The following is a 15,548-nucleotide window of genomic DNA, read 5'->3' as shown; positions in this document are numbered from 1 at the left end:
CCAAAACCAAAAACCAAGCCGAAGGCTTTTGAAAAATTGCAAATTGAATTAAGCCAAAGTTAAATGGCTAAATGACTCGGGCCAAGTATCCTTGCAGCAGCCATCTTCTCCCCACCAGCAGCCACCAGCTCAGTGGGTATTTGGTATTTGGTTAGCCCGTTGGGTGGAAAATATTTCGGCGCCAGTGGGCGGGATGGTGGGGGCGTTTGGGGGGTTGCGGTTTGGCACATGATAGTAGCTAATATGCTGCAAGGATAAGGCGCACACGAAGAGAAAGGACACAATGGGCATGTGTAAACTGTAGAAATCGTTGGGAATAAATGGTATAAGTACATATATGTTTTTGTACTCTATATTTTAAGAGGATTATGGATTCCGTATATGTTGTACTTTGAAGAGATTGAAGATCAGATTTAAGACTGTTGAAAAAATCCATAAAATCAATTTAAGTCAATGTTATGTAATATGTAAAGAAACACAAGCTTCAGCGAACAGAGATACTGTGTTATTGTAAAGAGCCATCCAATCTTTCTAAATTATAGTATATGCCATCCAAGCAATGTGGGCAATATTACGACCATTTAGTGGTAATAAATCCGCATAAAAAGCCAGTAAGTTACCACTGTGCGCATCCTAAGAAAAGCCAAAGCCCACACAGTCAGCATCCCACCATTGCGACTCCCAACCCAAACCCAAACCCAAACCCAATGCCAACCCAATCCCAATCCCAATCCCAGTGCAGGCCCAAAGGCAAGACTGCTGGCCTGGTCGGGAGTGGAGTGTTAGTGCTAGTGTTATTTACCAGGCTAAATTATTAAACGATTGTTAAACGAGCGGATAAAGGATGAGCGTGAATGATGATGATGATGCTGCTGCTGCTGGTCGAGGGGGGAAAAGGAAAATGGCAGGGGACTGGAAGGCTGACAAGAGGGTGTAGAGTTGTGGCATCGTGAAAAATGCCAAGGGGTGGTAGAGGGAGAGGTGGAAAAGCGGAGGTTGCTGCCTTGTTAGCTTGCCAGCTGAAGGGGAAATTTGATATTAGGTAAATTTATTTGATTTACATTTTTATGGGCCAACCGTTTTGCGCTCGGGGTGGGTGGATAATTCCCGGCTGGGTGGCATTTTCCCTGTTGTTTGCCAGCGTCGTCCTCGTTGTCCTTGTTATCCTTGTTGTTGTCCCTGTCTTCGTTGTCGTCGTCCTGCGCTTATCTCACATAATGCCGGCAATGAAGATAAGAAGCTGTCTAGGGTGGGCGGGCATAATACGGTGCACAACGCACCGCACCGCACAGCACCGAACTGAATAAATAGAATAAGTCGAATAAATAGAGTAAATACAAAATGAATTAATAAAAATGGCAGCAAAAAATAATAATCATAAACGAGCTTGCGACGCACGACCAGCTTTTTTGTGTGCTGCTACAGTGAAAGAAATATATAAATAAATATATCAAAGAAGTTTATATGTATATGTAAAAATTATATATTTGCATTCATGTTCCAGAAGATAAAAAACATTCTTTTTTCCTTATATATCTTTAGTTCTTCATCTTTAGCCTTGTAACTATTTACTTATTATAACTATACTAATTATAGTGATCTAAAATCAAATTTAAATCATCATGTAGCCATTTTTGGCCGTGTGATTCTTCCTATGAGCCAGGAGGGTGAAATAAAAAAATGGTAATAGAGCAAAAGAGCGCTGTCAATCAGCCGCCACCCAGCGATTGGGTCTACATACACATTGACATACACATCCATATCGACATCCACCCACCGAAGGCAATCAGTGCCAAATCAGAACTTTATTTATTTGCTTGTTGTTTGCCAAACATTTACGCCATCAGCAAAACGACACCCGAGAGCTCGTTAAATGCTCAGCCATGCGGATGTAATTCAATAAACGAGCGTTGTGCGCCATCATCAACACCCCATCGCTTAGTAGTGTATGTGAGTGTGTGTGGAGTGGAGTGACTCTGTATGGGTGTGTATCTGTGTGAGGCAGCCGCAATTGCCACAACAGCCGCTGTGACTAAATGACTGACTGACAACCGCAGGGTTTTCCAAGGGGGATGGTTTATTTACTCGGCCGGCGAACAACCCCTCAAAAAGCATCGCATCCCCAGGATCCACCATCTCTTTTCGTCCTTTGCAGCAGCAGCGCTTATTGAGCCGAGTTTCGCAACAGCCTCGTCCTGCGTCCTTCGGAAATTTCTCAACTGTCAACATGTCAACTGTTTGCTGGTCGCTAAGGTTATTTCTATGGGTGGAGTTGGTGGCTCTCTCGTTTGCCTCGCTTTTTCGCCTGTTTAAGCGATTTAACGCATCGCAAGGATAATGAAATTTTGATTATGCGCCGCTTGGCTGGTTGTCCTGGCACAGTGCCGCCCTCTATGAAATTAGCGTCGTTTAGAGGTCCTTTAAAACTTGGGGAATGGGATTAAATTCGGCAAGTTGCTAATTATCTTTAAAAGAGGATGTTTGCGCATTTGCATCCCTTGCATCTAATTAAAATATGTAGTGCTTTAAATATATAAGTGATTTAGTATATATGTAAAAGAAACTATCAAACTTGATTATTTTAATAATATATCACAGTCTAGCAATGTTCTCATATCCAGCTGGTATAATAAACAATTTGCTGACTGTTTAATTGCTCACTCTCGGATACAAACAATTATGCAATTCAATTCGGAATTAATTGCACAATAAAACACCAAATTCTCATTTAATTGCCGCACAAAAAAGGCACACGAAGCAAAAGCGGCAACCCACATAAATATGCAACACCCACACACACGCACACCCACTCAATCATGGCCAACTATATACGTCCGAATAGCCCCACCTCTCATTCCAAAAGCTTTTACAATCAAACTGGAATTGGAATCGGTTGGCGGGAAATATAAATTCAAAAAATTATGAAAAACTATCAAAACATTTACATACATACATACATAGGAGGGGAAGCGAAGGGAAGTGAGGAAAACGACGTGATCTTTTCGATCCACGCACTTAGTGTTGTCCAGCAGGCTTTTTAGTAGCCAACTCTAGCTGGATTTGGATATTTTCCAGTTTTTTATCTTACCCGAAAATACCGCCTCTTGAAAACTAAGTTCTTAAATATATGACTCAACTTATTTAAAATTGAAAATAAGATTTATTTTTTGTTCTTTCACTACAATATGAAAAATTTATATTTCGGATTACATAAGAGTGCCTTTTACTGAAATATTTTTAAATCTTTTTTTAGCTGGGTTTTAAAATGTTTAGTTGTCAGCACTGCACGCAAGCAAATCGGCGGCCATTTATCAATTGACCAACTTGGCCGAAGCGTGGACTTTGTTGGTGCTTTTGTTATTGGCCGACTTGCTGCTGCTTTTGCCGGTTTCGTTTCATCTCGAACTAGTGGTAGAGAGGGGGGGAGGGGAGGGGAGTGGAGTGGGCTGGAGCTCGCTTATGATGTTTATTGAAAAATTAATTTGCGCCTCGTTGTTGTATGGCTTTTTTCGGCGCTCATTTGCGTATTTCAAAGCGCAATGAATAATGATGGTGGTTAAGTAGTGGAAAATAAAAGAAACGCTCGACGTGCTTGGCCTGTGAAATTAATATTTGTAATTGGCTATAATTGTTTATGCCAACGGCACAAAGTCTAGAAAATGAGACGCAGACAATGATATTAACGAGCTGCGTGGCATCTCGGCATCTCTCAACACATTTTGCCGTCATTTCGAAATGTATAATTGAAAAGAAAGCGCAATTGTTGGGCATCCATAATGAAGAGCTCAAGTTTTGGGAAGTAGGAAAAATTGTAATCAGCGAATGAGGCGTTGGAAAAGTGGTAAGAGTTATATCAAGTGTTAATTGAATGGCTGGGAAATGTGTGAGGTTCATAAATGGGTTTACAGCCGGGCTTTCTTTTAAGTGTAATTAAAAGCAATTTTGGAAAGTGTTTGGAAAAAGTTTAGAAATGTTGTAATTAATATAAAATCACTTTTGAATTTCAACCCACCCATTTGCACAAAAACCCAAATTAATTGGCTAGAATTTCTGTAATCGTGCAGCGTCGTTTCATTTTCAGCATCGTTTGCAACTAATTAAGGCAACCACACAGCCATTCGTCAACTGTTCTAATTGAGCTCTTTATTTTCCACCCACTGGCAATTGTCATTAAAATCCTTTCACCAACTTGCCGCCCCCCAAAAGTCGAAAGCCGAGCAAAGCCCCGCCCACCCGCACAATCCGCCGCCCATTTCGCATTTCCCATTTCCACATTTTCACAACTTGGTCCTTCGAGCAGCGGAAAACAAAGGAGCAGCTGAACAATGGCTGGCAAAAGTTTTCAAGCCAACAATTTCACATAATAATCCTTAAAATGAGTTTAATTTGTAGAGCGAAAATTATAAAGGGTGCCGGGGGTGCTCCCCCTCCCCCACGCTCTCATGCAATTTATGGAGCTTATGGGGGATGGCAAAATTCTATATAATCCTGCATATTTCATATTTATGTATATATATATTTTATACGTATGTGATTGATTCGGTTGGGTTGCCGGTAGGTATGGGTATGGTTTGCTCGATTTATGTGGCCCGATCCGATTTTTATGGCTTATCTCCTGAGGTGGAGCAAAAGGGAAGAAAAAACATAATTTCCTGACCGAGATTGCAGCTTTGCGATAATGCCTTGCCCCATCCGACGTTTGATGTTTTTTGGGCCCTGATAATAATGGGCTTATTATTTATTATATTGTTCTTGTGCGCTAAGGACATGTAGGAGTGCCAATTAAATTCGACAGAGCCCCCTGGTCTATATATATATATATGTACATACGAGGTACATAAAGCTTAAAAAATCACGCCAATTTGGCCAAATGAAGTCGTAAAGTAAAGAGGGAAAAATGGGCAAGGAAAAGCCAGAAAACCAGAGTGGAAATGGACAGGCGTTTGCCGCCGCTGCTTGTTATAAAATGCTAATACGCGCAGCAGCTAAAATAAAAAAAAAAAAAAAACGAGAAAAAAGTGGAAAAACGCTTTGAAGATTGAATTATTCAATAATAATTAGGCGTGCGACAGGGACGGCCATACTATGGGGGTGCTATACCATCTCTGTCTGCAAGAGTGCGTCAAACTCACCACACTGAAGCGAGAGCGAAAGAGCAAAGAAGGCGGAACAAAAGTCGGAAAAGTGGAGAAATACGAAACTCACACCGGAAAAAAAAAGAGCGAGAGCGCTAGTCTCGAAACCAATAAAAATGGTGTCGCACCAGGTGCCCGCCACCACGGGCGAGAAAGAGAGGCACGCTCTGCACAGCCGGTTACCCACCACCAATCGTCGAGTGTGACAGTGGTGTGCGTGAGTATCTGTGTGCCAGGCAGCGGTGCATCCGAAACTGCGACTATAGTTTCAGTCGCAGAACAGACGTGATCTCAAGAGGACGTGTCTCTCTCTGGAAATAAATAGCCCCTGAAAATAAAAAAATATAGAAAACGCCGCGTGTGTCAGTGTGTGTCTGTGTGTTGCCCAAGCGTGTGATGAACGAGCGCATTAATTGAAAGATAATCAAAACAAATTAGCAGCAGACCATGTCTCAATGAACCAATTAACCGACGCACCTTAAGCAAAGTATTAACGAGCCACAAGTTACACAAACGAACCCCACAAAGGCTTTATGTTAAAGCTCAGCCCAGCGAGCATGACAGTTACAGGCCTGCGCCAGACGATGACCAGTCCCACGGTGCCGCCGAGCAGCAACACTCCCGCGGGCAACCTCATCATCAGCAGCAGCAGCAACAGCAGCAGCAACAGCGGCAGCAACAGCAACCTAAGCACCGGCAACATGGCCAGCAGCAACATAACCAACCTGACCAACCTGAGTCCCAGCCACCATCCGGCTGGCCTGAACGCCCTGGCCAGTCCCACCTCGCCGTCGGCACTGCTGCTGGCCCACCAGCAGCATCTGCTGCAGCAGCACCACCAACACCAGCAGCAGCAGCAACAGCAGCAGCAGGCGGCGGCACTCCAGCTGGCCGCAGTGCATCCGCCGGCCCATCATCTGCACAAGACCACCTCCCGACTGAGCAACTTTAGCGTGGCCTCCCTCCTGGCGGACACGCGGCCCCGAACGCCACCCAACCAGGCGGCAGATGGACCCCAGAACCTAACCAGTTCGGCTGCCACCTCGCCCATCTCCCAGGCCAGCAGCACGCCGCCACCTCCGCCGGCCAGTGCGGCCGCCCAAGTTCCCGCCAACACCTTCCATCCCGCCGCCGTCGCGCACCACGCCCACTTGCTGCAAGCCGCCCATGCGGCAGCAGCGGCACATGCCCAGCACCAGGCGATGGCCGCCCAGCTGCGGCAGCAGCAGCAGCAAGCCGACGCCCGGGCCAACTCGCCACCCGCCTCCACCAGCTCCACGCCCAGCTCGACGCCCTTGGGATCCGCTCTGGGATCGCAGGGCAATGTGGCCGCCACTCCCGCCAAAAACGAACGCCATTCGCCGCTGGGCAGCCACACGGACTCCGAGCTGGAGTACGACGAGGAGATGCTGCAGGACCACGAGGCCGATCACGACGAGGAGGAGGATTCCATTGTGGATATCGAGGACATGAACGCGGACGACTCGCCGCGCTCCACGCCCGACGGCCTCGACGGCAGCGGCAAGTCCATGGAATCGCCACACGGTCCGCCGCCGGGCTCGCACATGCAATCCACGATACTTTCCCCGGCGGCCCTGGCCTCCGGTCATGTGCCCATCCGCCCGACACCCTTCAGTGCGCTGGCCGCCGCGGCGGTGGCCTGGACGGGAATGGGCGGCGGCGTTCCGTGGCCAGGAACCAGACAAATGCCGCCCTTCGGACCGCCTGGCATGTTTCCGGGTGCAGGATTCGGTGGAGGTAAGTGTCGCTACTCAGTATATCGCCCGGGTTATGTGGGTTTTTTGTCAGCTTGTTTTCAGTTTTTATGCTTCCTAGAGGGGAAATGATAAACCTTATCTGCTACATGTGCTTAACTGCTGTCCAAAGGGGTATTTTAAACCTTGAAGATTAGGGAATGAATGAAATATAGGCGATTTTATAGATAATAGGAGTGCTATAACTAAAAAGTCTTACTCAATGAAACACAACTTAAAGTTTGTTTAGAAAATAGCTCGAGAAATATTAGTATAGTATTAAATATATAGTAACATTGCATATATTTATCATTAGCTGTAAACCCATAAACATAATCTTTTGAACCCACGAACAATAGAGATACGTGAATTCCGCTTGAGAGCAAATTCCCCATTAGCAGCCAGCCAACGATGTGTATTCAAAAACGATTTATTTAATGGTGGAATTTCAGTGGTGCTCCCTTTGCGCCACCCCTCATTGTTTTACGAGTATGCCCCATGTGCGGTGGCAAGTTTATCTACACCATTTTGTGTCGCATTTTAATTCAATTAACTGCCGCCCCTCGCCTTAATTGGCATCGATGGTGACTCTGCTCCTGGTCGGACGCGAGCTGCGGGTGCTCCATCATGGCCACCTCGTCGTCATCGTCATGAGCGTCATCGTGGCGATGGAATGAATCGTGGTGATCGTGGCTGCATTTTGTAGTCAAAGTGCGTGGCAATTATTGCGGGGCCTTAAATAAAACAATGAAAACTGCCTGATTGCTGGGCCCATTATTTGATGATGATGATTATTACAATGATGATGGTGATGATGATGATGATCGCCAGGCCGATGATAGTCGCGTCGGTTGTGATTTGACTCAATTGGCCACGTCTGATTATTCATTGCACCCGGTGGCCAGCGGCGTTTTTCGGTGTTTTCCGGTCTGACAGCCAGCCAATCAGTCAGCCAATCAGCCAACCCCAGCCAGCCCCCCATTACCATCCGAATTTGAAAATCTAATAATAAACGCATAAAAAGCGGACTGTCTAACCGGCCAGCCAGACTAATTGAAGCGAGTCTGACTGCTTAACTATGGCGATCTCTATCTGCATGCACAGTTCACACTTTGCCTGCATTTCCTGGACAAAAAAGCCGTTGGGCCATGGGGAAAAACTGAGGGAAAATCAGGGAAAACACTCGCCAAGTCACACTTTGATGCCGGACTGACATGTGAACTTTACTCGGCCATCGCGAACTTTGCGTTTCCGCTCCGCTCCTTAAAGTAGCTCAAACACTCAAAAAAAAAAAACACCGAAAGGGCGGTGGGCAAAAAAGTGTAAATTTGCTTTTTATATGCAGACCAGCAACTATTGTTCCTGTTTTTGCGGCATTTACTCCGCTTTTTTAGCCAGCACAAAGCATTGTTTTATAAAGCTGTCGGTTGCGCTGCAAAAAGGGCTTCAAATAGGGTGTCGTACTAGGAAATTTGGGCTTTAAAGTGGGTTAGCTCAAAAATTACCATAGTACTGACCCTATTCAATTTATGAACTATTAATACACGGAATTTCAGAACTGCATTTTCAAAAAGTGCCTGCCTAATTCCAAAATATTTCAAAAGGGAGCTGTTTAGAAGATCGAAATAAATCAATCTCGATGTGGGCCATCAATTCAGCCACTTGAGCTATCTTTTGTCCCTTCGCTATAAAGAGGCCGAGATGCAGACAGGCCGAGATGAATAAACTATTCCAAACATTTGCCGCTTATTTTGTCATTTGGCTGTCAACTGCTGCCTGTGTATAAAATACAGTCGAACAACTTCATTTCATTGCATTTCGTTTCGTATCATTTGGCAGCTGTTTTTGTGTTTTTTCTTGAGGCCTTCGGTATCGGTTTCAGTTTCTGGTTCCTGTATTCAGCGTGTCTCATTAGCGCAGCAGGTTGCTGTCTTCAGTGGACTGATGATCCCCTGTTTTCCGGAGGGTTTCCCTTTCTGACCTGCGCCGCTATCTTCTGCGGCATTATGTCAAGTGTTAGGTACTTAGTGCCTTCGGAACCTGGAGAACAGCTCAACTGCAGATAGCAGATATACATAGGTTGTATCTTTTTGGCTACCGTTTGTCGGCTCCTTCATGGCCTATTAAATTAAACTACCTTCGATTAGAGGGAACACACACACACATTTTGTGTGGGACCATAAATTGGATTGTTTTTTGCCTTGCCATTTGATTAGCATCTTCGTGTTGCAATATGGGGAATTCCCTTTGTGCCTTCATAATTTAACTAATTGCAAGCGCAGTCGAGTCACGTATGCTGCACATGCCACCCATTTTTTGCCCCCCTTTAACCCATCGACGGCCCCTGTTGTTCAACCACCACCACCACGCATTGCAGCTGCAATTCTTGGCAGCCATTATAGAAATTAATTTTCAAGCTGAACAAACGAGCAACAACTTGGGAGTCATTGCATAAATACATAGAGCCAGGCACACACACACACAAACGCACACCACATTTCTTGGCAAGAGAGTGAAAGAGAGAGAGACAGGGGGCGAGAAAACCTGGCCAAAACGGTGGGTGTGGCATGTCAGCAACGCCCACCCAAAACACGCAATTTTCAACAGCAACGGCAGCAATTTAAACGTTGACAGACGGCTGCTGGTTGGCGAAAAGCGAGAAGAGAAGAGGGTTAAGGAAGACCAGGGGTTAAGGGGGCTTAGGGGAGCTGGGGAGCCGTTTGCATGCGTTTTAACACCATTTGCAAGGCTCCAAGCCGAGAGAGTCAAAAGCTAAACTAATATTTGCATTCTGCACGCCATCTAACGTGCATACGCTGTACTAAATACACTCATGCAACACAGGGACATGGGCCAAGGGGGGTGCGGTTGGGGTTGGGGCATGGGGATCTCTTCAGGGGGCCTTCGAGGGGGCGTGTGGCGGCGCAGACATTTTGATGTATGTTTTGGTAAATAAAATTTATTTGCATTAAATTACCAGGCCAGACAAAGCGAAGGTGCTGCTGCTGCTGATGGTGATGGGTTAAGAGCTGGTGCTGTGGGGCATGGGGGTGTTAAAGGGGGTGCTAAGTCTGTATGTGTGTGTGGTGATAGTGGGTATCTGTGAGGTTGAGAAAACATTTGCTAAATATTTGTAGACAATTGGTAGTTCAACTAATTTGAGCTGCCTGCTGTTGCTTGTTGCTGCTGCTGTAAATGTGTTGCTGTTGCGCTTGTTGCTGTTTCTACTGCGGCTGTTGCTGCGTTGCACCTGAGTAATTAAATAGCATTGGGAACCTGTCATAAGAGGTGGCCCCACCCAGCCCACGGGCTAACCGAGCACTCTTATCTTGCCCAGAGGCAGCGAACTTCATTGCAAAACAGTCCAAATAGATAGATGTGGCCAGCACGCAATGTGCCAAGATTGCAACAGAGTGGGCAGTGCAACACAGCACTGAGAGAAATATGTGCACATGCAGCATGCAGATGAAATTACCATTTCTATGTATAATATCACCTCTAATGATTAACAACGCATAATTTTGCGATTTTAAACACCCTTTTACTGCCCATGTTCGCTTATCTGTGGCAACTGGTTCTTAACACCATGCTGCCCACTAATTGATTGACTCGTTTAACCGGTGCCAGTTGGCCAACGGAGCTCCCTTCGCCCAGGACCTTCGTCCCCCTCCCCTAAATCATTCAGTTAGCCGGTAAACACCTATTTGGAGCTAATTAAAATCGCACATTATGAAATCGGCCTGGGGTCCCAAAGCGATTGCCGTTTTGACCGTAAGCGTGTAATTGCATTAGCCATCCGGCCAGCGATCTGCCCATTTGCTCTCTGCCTCCAATCCATTCAATCCATCTGCTCCATCCAATCCATCCACTCCATCCACGCCATCCAATCCATTTACTCCATCCAATCCTAGTACACACCATATTGCTCAACGGTTTTCACTGCAAAAACGCTGCTGGATCTGGATGGTGCTATGCGAAAACGCTTTAATGAAGAATTAATTGCCAGCAATTTGCACCGCACATCAATCGAGCGTTGTCACCGCCGTCTATATAAAGCGATTTTGTGTTGGATATTTGGTATTGGTACGAGTATTTTGCTGCCGCACGGAGCGATACGCGTAAATTTCACAATTGCTTGTTGCCTGTCTCATTTAGCAGCTGTTGTTGTTGCTGTTGCTGCTGCTCGATGCACTTATACGATGTCGCGGCTACAATACACCGGAGAACTCAAATTAATTGAAAATCCATTACAAACATAGGCTAAATGTCACAATTGGCGTTTGTGGCATGTATTTTGCGCTGGCAATGGCGACGTATTGCCCCAGCAGCAGCAGCAACAACTCGCAGCAGCAGCAACAACTCGCAGCAGCAGCAACTCGCAGTAGCAGCAGCAGCAACAATGCCTATAAAAGAGCAAAAAGGCGAAAACAAGTCTCGCACTCTGGTTTCAACGTGCGTCTCCATCTTGCCCCTTCAGTCTCGACTTTTGTTTTTTTTAGCAGGCTTTTCCGCAGGTTTTGCAACATGCCACAGGCAGTCGGTGGGCGGGGCCAGGGGGGCGGTACGAATCCAGCTCACTTGCTATGGAAACCCCATTCCAACAATTTAGCGACAAATGAGCAATTAATTTTGAAATAAATGTAAAGCAAAGCGAAACGAAAAGAAGGCAAGATTGAAGCACGATACAGCATACAAATAATGAAAGAGTGGGACAAACATTTCTTTCGATTTTTATTAATTTTATTTTTTGAATAACAACGTTTTGCATATAAATATTAAAGCCATGCTGAGTATAAATATTATTATAAGACAGAAAAGAGTCGTAAAAGTCGAGAGAGCAACCTGTGACAAAAGCCAAAAAGGGCTGTAACCGTTTGGCCGCCTCGTTTAAATGCTAATTTGGCCACTAATTTACGGCCAATACAACAAGAGCGACAACAAAATACCAAACAAGACAAGACAAAACAAAATTAAAAGCAAAACTTCACACGGAATGCAAGCTGGCCAAGAAAACAAGCCAAATTACAAATTGTATATATGTATATGCACATATATCCATATGTATATTTATATTTATAGAGGCCGAATCGGAGTCGCAGAGTCTGTAACAAATTTTGTGAATGCAGTCTTCATTATAAAGACTGGGGCACCTGGAATCTGGAGTCAGGAGTGTTCGCATTTCGATTCACCTTGTTAGGGGCCATACAAAACGCTTTTACGACCCGGCCAGAAAGCGAGGCACACACAAATAAGTGAAATTATATGCATACGAGTATATCGGCCATATCGATAAGGCCGCGCAGCATTAACATAACTCCGACATGTCACACTAATTACTTAATGAGCCAGTCAGCTCAGGTTTCCCCGTGGTTATTAGTTCTGATTCCATCGCCAGTCGCATTTTTATGGTCCAGAGACAGGCCGTGCGACATTTATTTGTTTACTGAAAACATAACATCATAAAATGTGTGTGAACACATCGAAGTCCACTTCCTAGTCATATGTTCCCATGTTCCCATATTATTGTACCATATAATATTCTGCAATGCTTTTTGCGATTATTTCAATGGCCTCGGCGAGTTTCGAGGTCTGCCCTTCTGCCTTCTGCCTTCTGGCATTGTTGTTTAATGCATCGTTTGCCATTTGCAGAGCATGAAAAGCAATTACAAAAGCATGCAACTTGGCCACGTTTGTCACTCGGCAATTTCAATTTGTGCAATTATGCGTAAAATTAAAGCGCTGCATATCATTTGCATTTGCGTTTGTCTTTATTTTGATTCAACTGCTGCTGTCTCCGCTTTTTGCCTGAAAACAAAATGCTCAATAAATTACGCGTGCCTGGAAAGGAAGATGGTGGGGCATTCAAGGGGGGATTGTGGTATGGGATGGGGATGGGGGGATCTGAAGATCTGACCCGGACTGACTGCATCTTTAAAATGCCATTTGCATCTTTGTGGTTTTGGCGCAGCCCCGATGGCAAGCTCATTACTTTCATTAACAACACTCCCGGCATGCAACTCGCAACTTGCAACTTGCAACAGCTGCTGCTGCTGCTGCTGCTGCAAACCCCCCTTTGCCACAGAACGCCCGTCTTTATAAGGCCTGCACGTTTCTTTTTGCTTTGTGCTTTTTTTTTCGTGTTGGTCTCTTACTTGCCTGGGTGCCTTTGTTTGCCAAAACAAAATGCCCAAATTAAAATTGTTTTGCTGTGGAGAGAATCGAACTGAGATATTGCGGGATAAGGGGGGAATCGGGATTTGTTGAGCTGGCAGGCAGGGATGCTGGATGAGAAGGAGAAGGAGGAGGGGATTCACTCGGGGAATGCATTTCCCGTCGCTACTGCTGCTGCTTTGTCTGACAAATAGTTTAGACAGCAAATTTATTGGCCACTTAAAGGAGTAATTACCGTATATTGTTGCGGCTGCCGCTTTTAGCCAAATTGACAAGGCCAAGGACAGCGGCGGTTGACAGCACATTTCATTCAGCGAGCGGCTGCATTTTGCATGCTCCATGCTACAGTAAGTGTCCCTTAAAGCGGACAAAGCCCTAGGGCAAGCAAAAGATTTAGAAAATTTGTGTAGGTTAACTTAGACGTAGGTGTCTCCCTGAAGCGGACAAGACACATAGCGGACAATGTTTTTTTGCACAATTAATAAGAAGGCGTAGAAAAATATCCAAGAATCTTGATAACACGAAAACCACTTAATTTTTCGCGGACAAAGGCGGGACTTTGCCCGCTTAGCAGAATAGCCACTATGCAATCCCATTTATCTGCCCTAATGGCAGTGCACCAGTGCAACAGACAACTAATCAAGACTCTTTCCATCTATTTTCCAGATGCCAACGAACCGCCGCGGATCAAGTGCAACCTGCGGAAGCACAAGCCCAACCGGAAGCCCCGCACCCCCTTCACCACACAGCAGCTGCTCTCGCTGGAGAAGAAGTTCCGGGAGAAGCAGTACCTGAGCATCGCCGAGCGGGCGGAGTTCTCCTCCTCGCTGCGGCTGACGGAAACGCAGGTGAAGATCTGGTTCCAGAACCGACGAGCCAAGGCCAAGCGCCTGCAGGAGGCCGAGATCGAGAAGATCAAGATGGCGGCGCTGGGCAGAGGAGCACCTGGTGCCCAGTGGGCCATGGCCGGGTACTTCCATCCGAGCCTGATGCACCTGGGATAAGTGGCGGCCCAGTTGGTGGTTGGCCATCACCACGATCGCCATCAGGCCATGCGCCACCAACGCCCACTGAGCCACAGTGGCCAAGATCATCTTCATCCTGGTAACCAAATAACCGCTGGCGGCGGTCCTCGAGCGGAAACCCCCAAAATTTTGCTGTGATGTTAGCGCATTTTACGTTACGATACTTCCAAATGTTGTTTCAAATGCACACCCTGTAAATAACTATAAGAAACGGAGTAGAAGCACCCGGTTTCGATTTTTTAACAATCAAACTTTGTATATAGCGAGAGCAAAAGCAAGCAGAAAAATGTTTCCTAATTGTACATAAATCTAGCATGTAAACCCAATCAATTGAAAAACCTTCGTTCGTTTGTTTCGTATAATCAATTGACAAAAGAATCGAACCGAACGTCGTTCGTTTGCACAAACCAAGTCAATAAGCGTAAAACAACATTAACTAAATTCATATTTGATTATGTATTGTATTTTGCAAAGTAAGTCAGTCTAGCTAATGGATCGATTGTGTATTTAAAAAATACTTCTAAGCATCTAAACTAAACTAATCTAATGCTATAAACTATGCCGTTAAAAGTACTTTACGATAATACCACAGACCTATACATATAGTTCATACACGCATAATATATTATGAATACCATATAGCGTTAATCCTCTGTAGTTGTTTAATCATAAATCATTAAAACGAAGTGTGAAAATATAAAACAAAAACATGCGAAAAGAGCAGAAGGAAAATCATACAAAAATCATTGAAAAAAAATATATAATTATACAAAAAATTAAAAAAGTCTGCTTATTCCGTTGGTGGCAAAACTATTTCACAATTGCTGGAATTGAATCCATATAGTTTAATTCTGAATTTTCCAGTTCATTGCAATCACGAATCTATTCTCTGAGCTACAAAGTGTCTCATTTGATGCTGATTATGTGAATGTAGTCCATTATCGACAGCCTCGCAAAATGTCAGGGAAACAATATTTTGTTTTGATTAACACGTAAAGTGTTATTTTCAACGGGGTGATTGCATAAGTGCGATTGCCTATGCTGCAATGCATTTTCCATTGCAAAACCATCGCAAATCGAAAATGGCGAATAGAAAAATCTGAAATTGGTGGCCGCAGCGAATTGATAAAGGGAAATTGAGAGGAAATATTAGCGGGTTACGAAACAAGTAGCTTTCAATTAAAAAACTAATCCAATGAGTTCATGAAGATTTCGCCATTTCAGCGTTACTCATCGTGGAATTTTGAGAATCGAGTGATGCCTTATCGCGGCTGGCAATTAATATTTAATTAATCAGGCAGTCGGTTGCTGAGGCAAATCGGCTGGCCCACATGGCGTATGCGTACTCGTATTCGTATTCGTATGCGTATCGCTGTCCATTTAAATGTATACGTACTGTGGGCAGAGGTTGGACTAGCAATCGGCGAAATACGATTGCAATTGAGTGATTATCAAATTGTTTG

The 15,548-nt window shown here is 44.9% G+C and overlaps 1 protein-coding gene across 1 annotated transcript; it reads left to right on the top strand.

The window, feature by feature from the left end:
• Positions 1-5,421: 5,421 nt before the first annotated feature.
• On the top strand, positions 5,422-14,812 carry LOC120453543 (muscle segmentation homeobox). The gene is made up of 2 exons (XM_039638295.1): positions 5,422-6,893; positions 13,727-14,812. The coding sequence occupies exons 1-2, from the start codon at positions 5,669-5,671 to the stop codon at positions 14,062-14,064; spliced, it is 1,563 nt and encodes a 520-aa protein (XP_039494229.1). The 5' UTR covers positions 5,422-5,668; the 3' UTR covers positions 14,065-14,812.
• The last annotated feature ends 736 nt before the right edge of the window (positions 14,813-15,548 follow it).

Source organism: Drosophila santomea, chromosome 3R (assembly GCF_016746245.2).
Source record: "Drosophila santomea strain STO CAGO 1482 chromosome 3R, Prin_Dsan_1.1, whole genome shotgun sequence".
Classification (NCBI taxonomy): Eukaryota; Metazoa; Arthropoda; class Insecta; order Diptera; family Drosophilidae; genus Drosophila; species Drosophila santomea.
The sequence above is the reverse complement of the archived record's forward strand: the minus strand, read 5'-3'. Positions and strand labels throughout refer to the sequence as shown.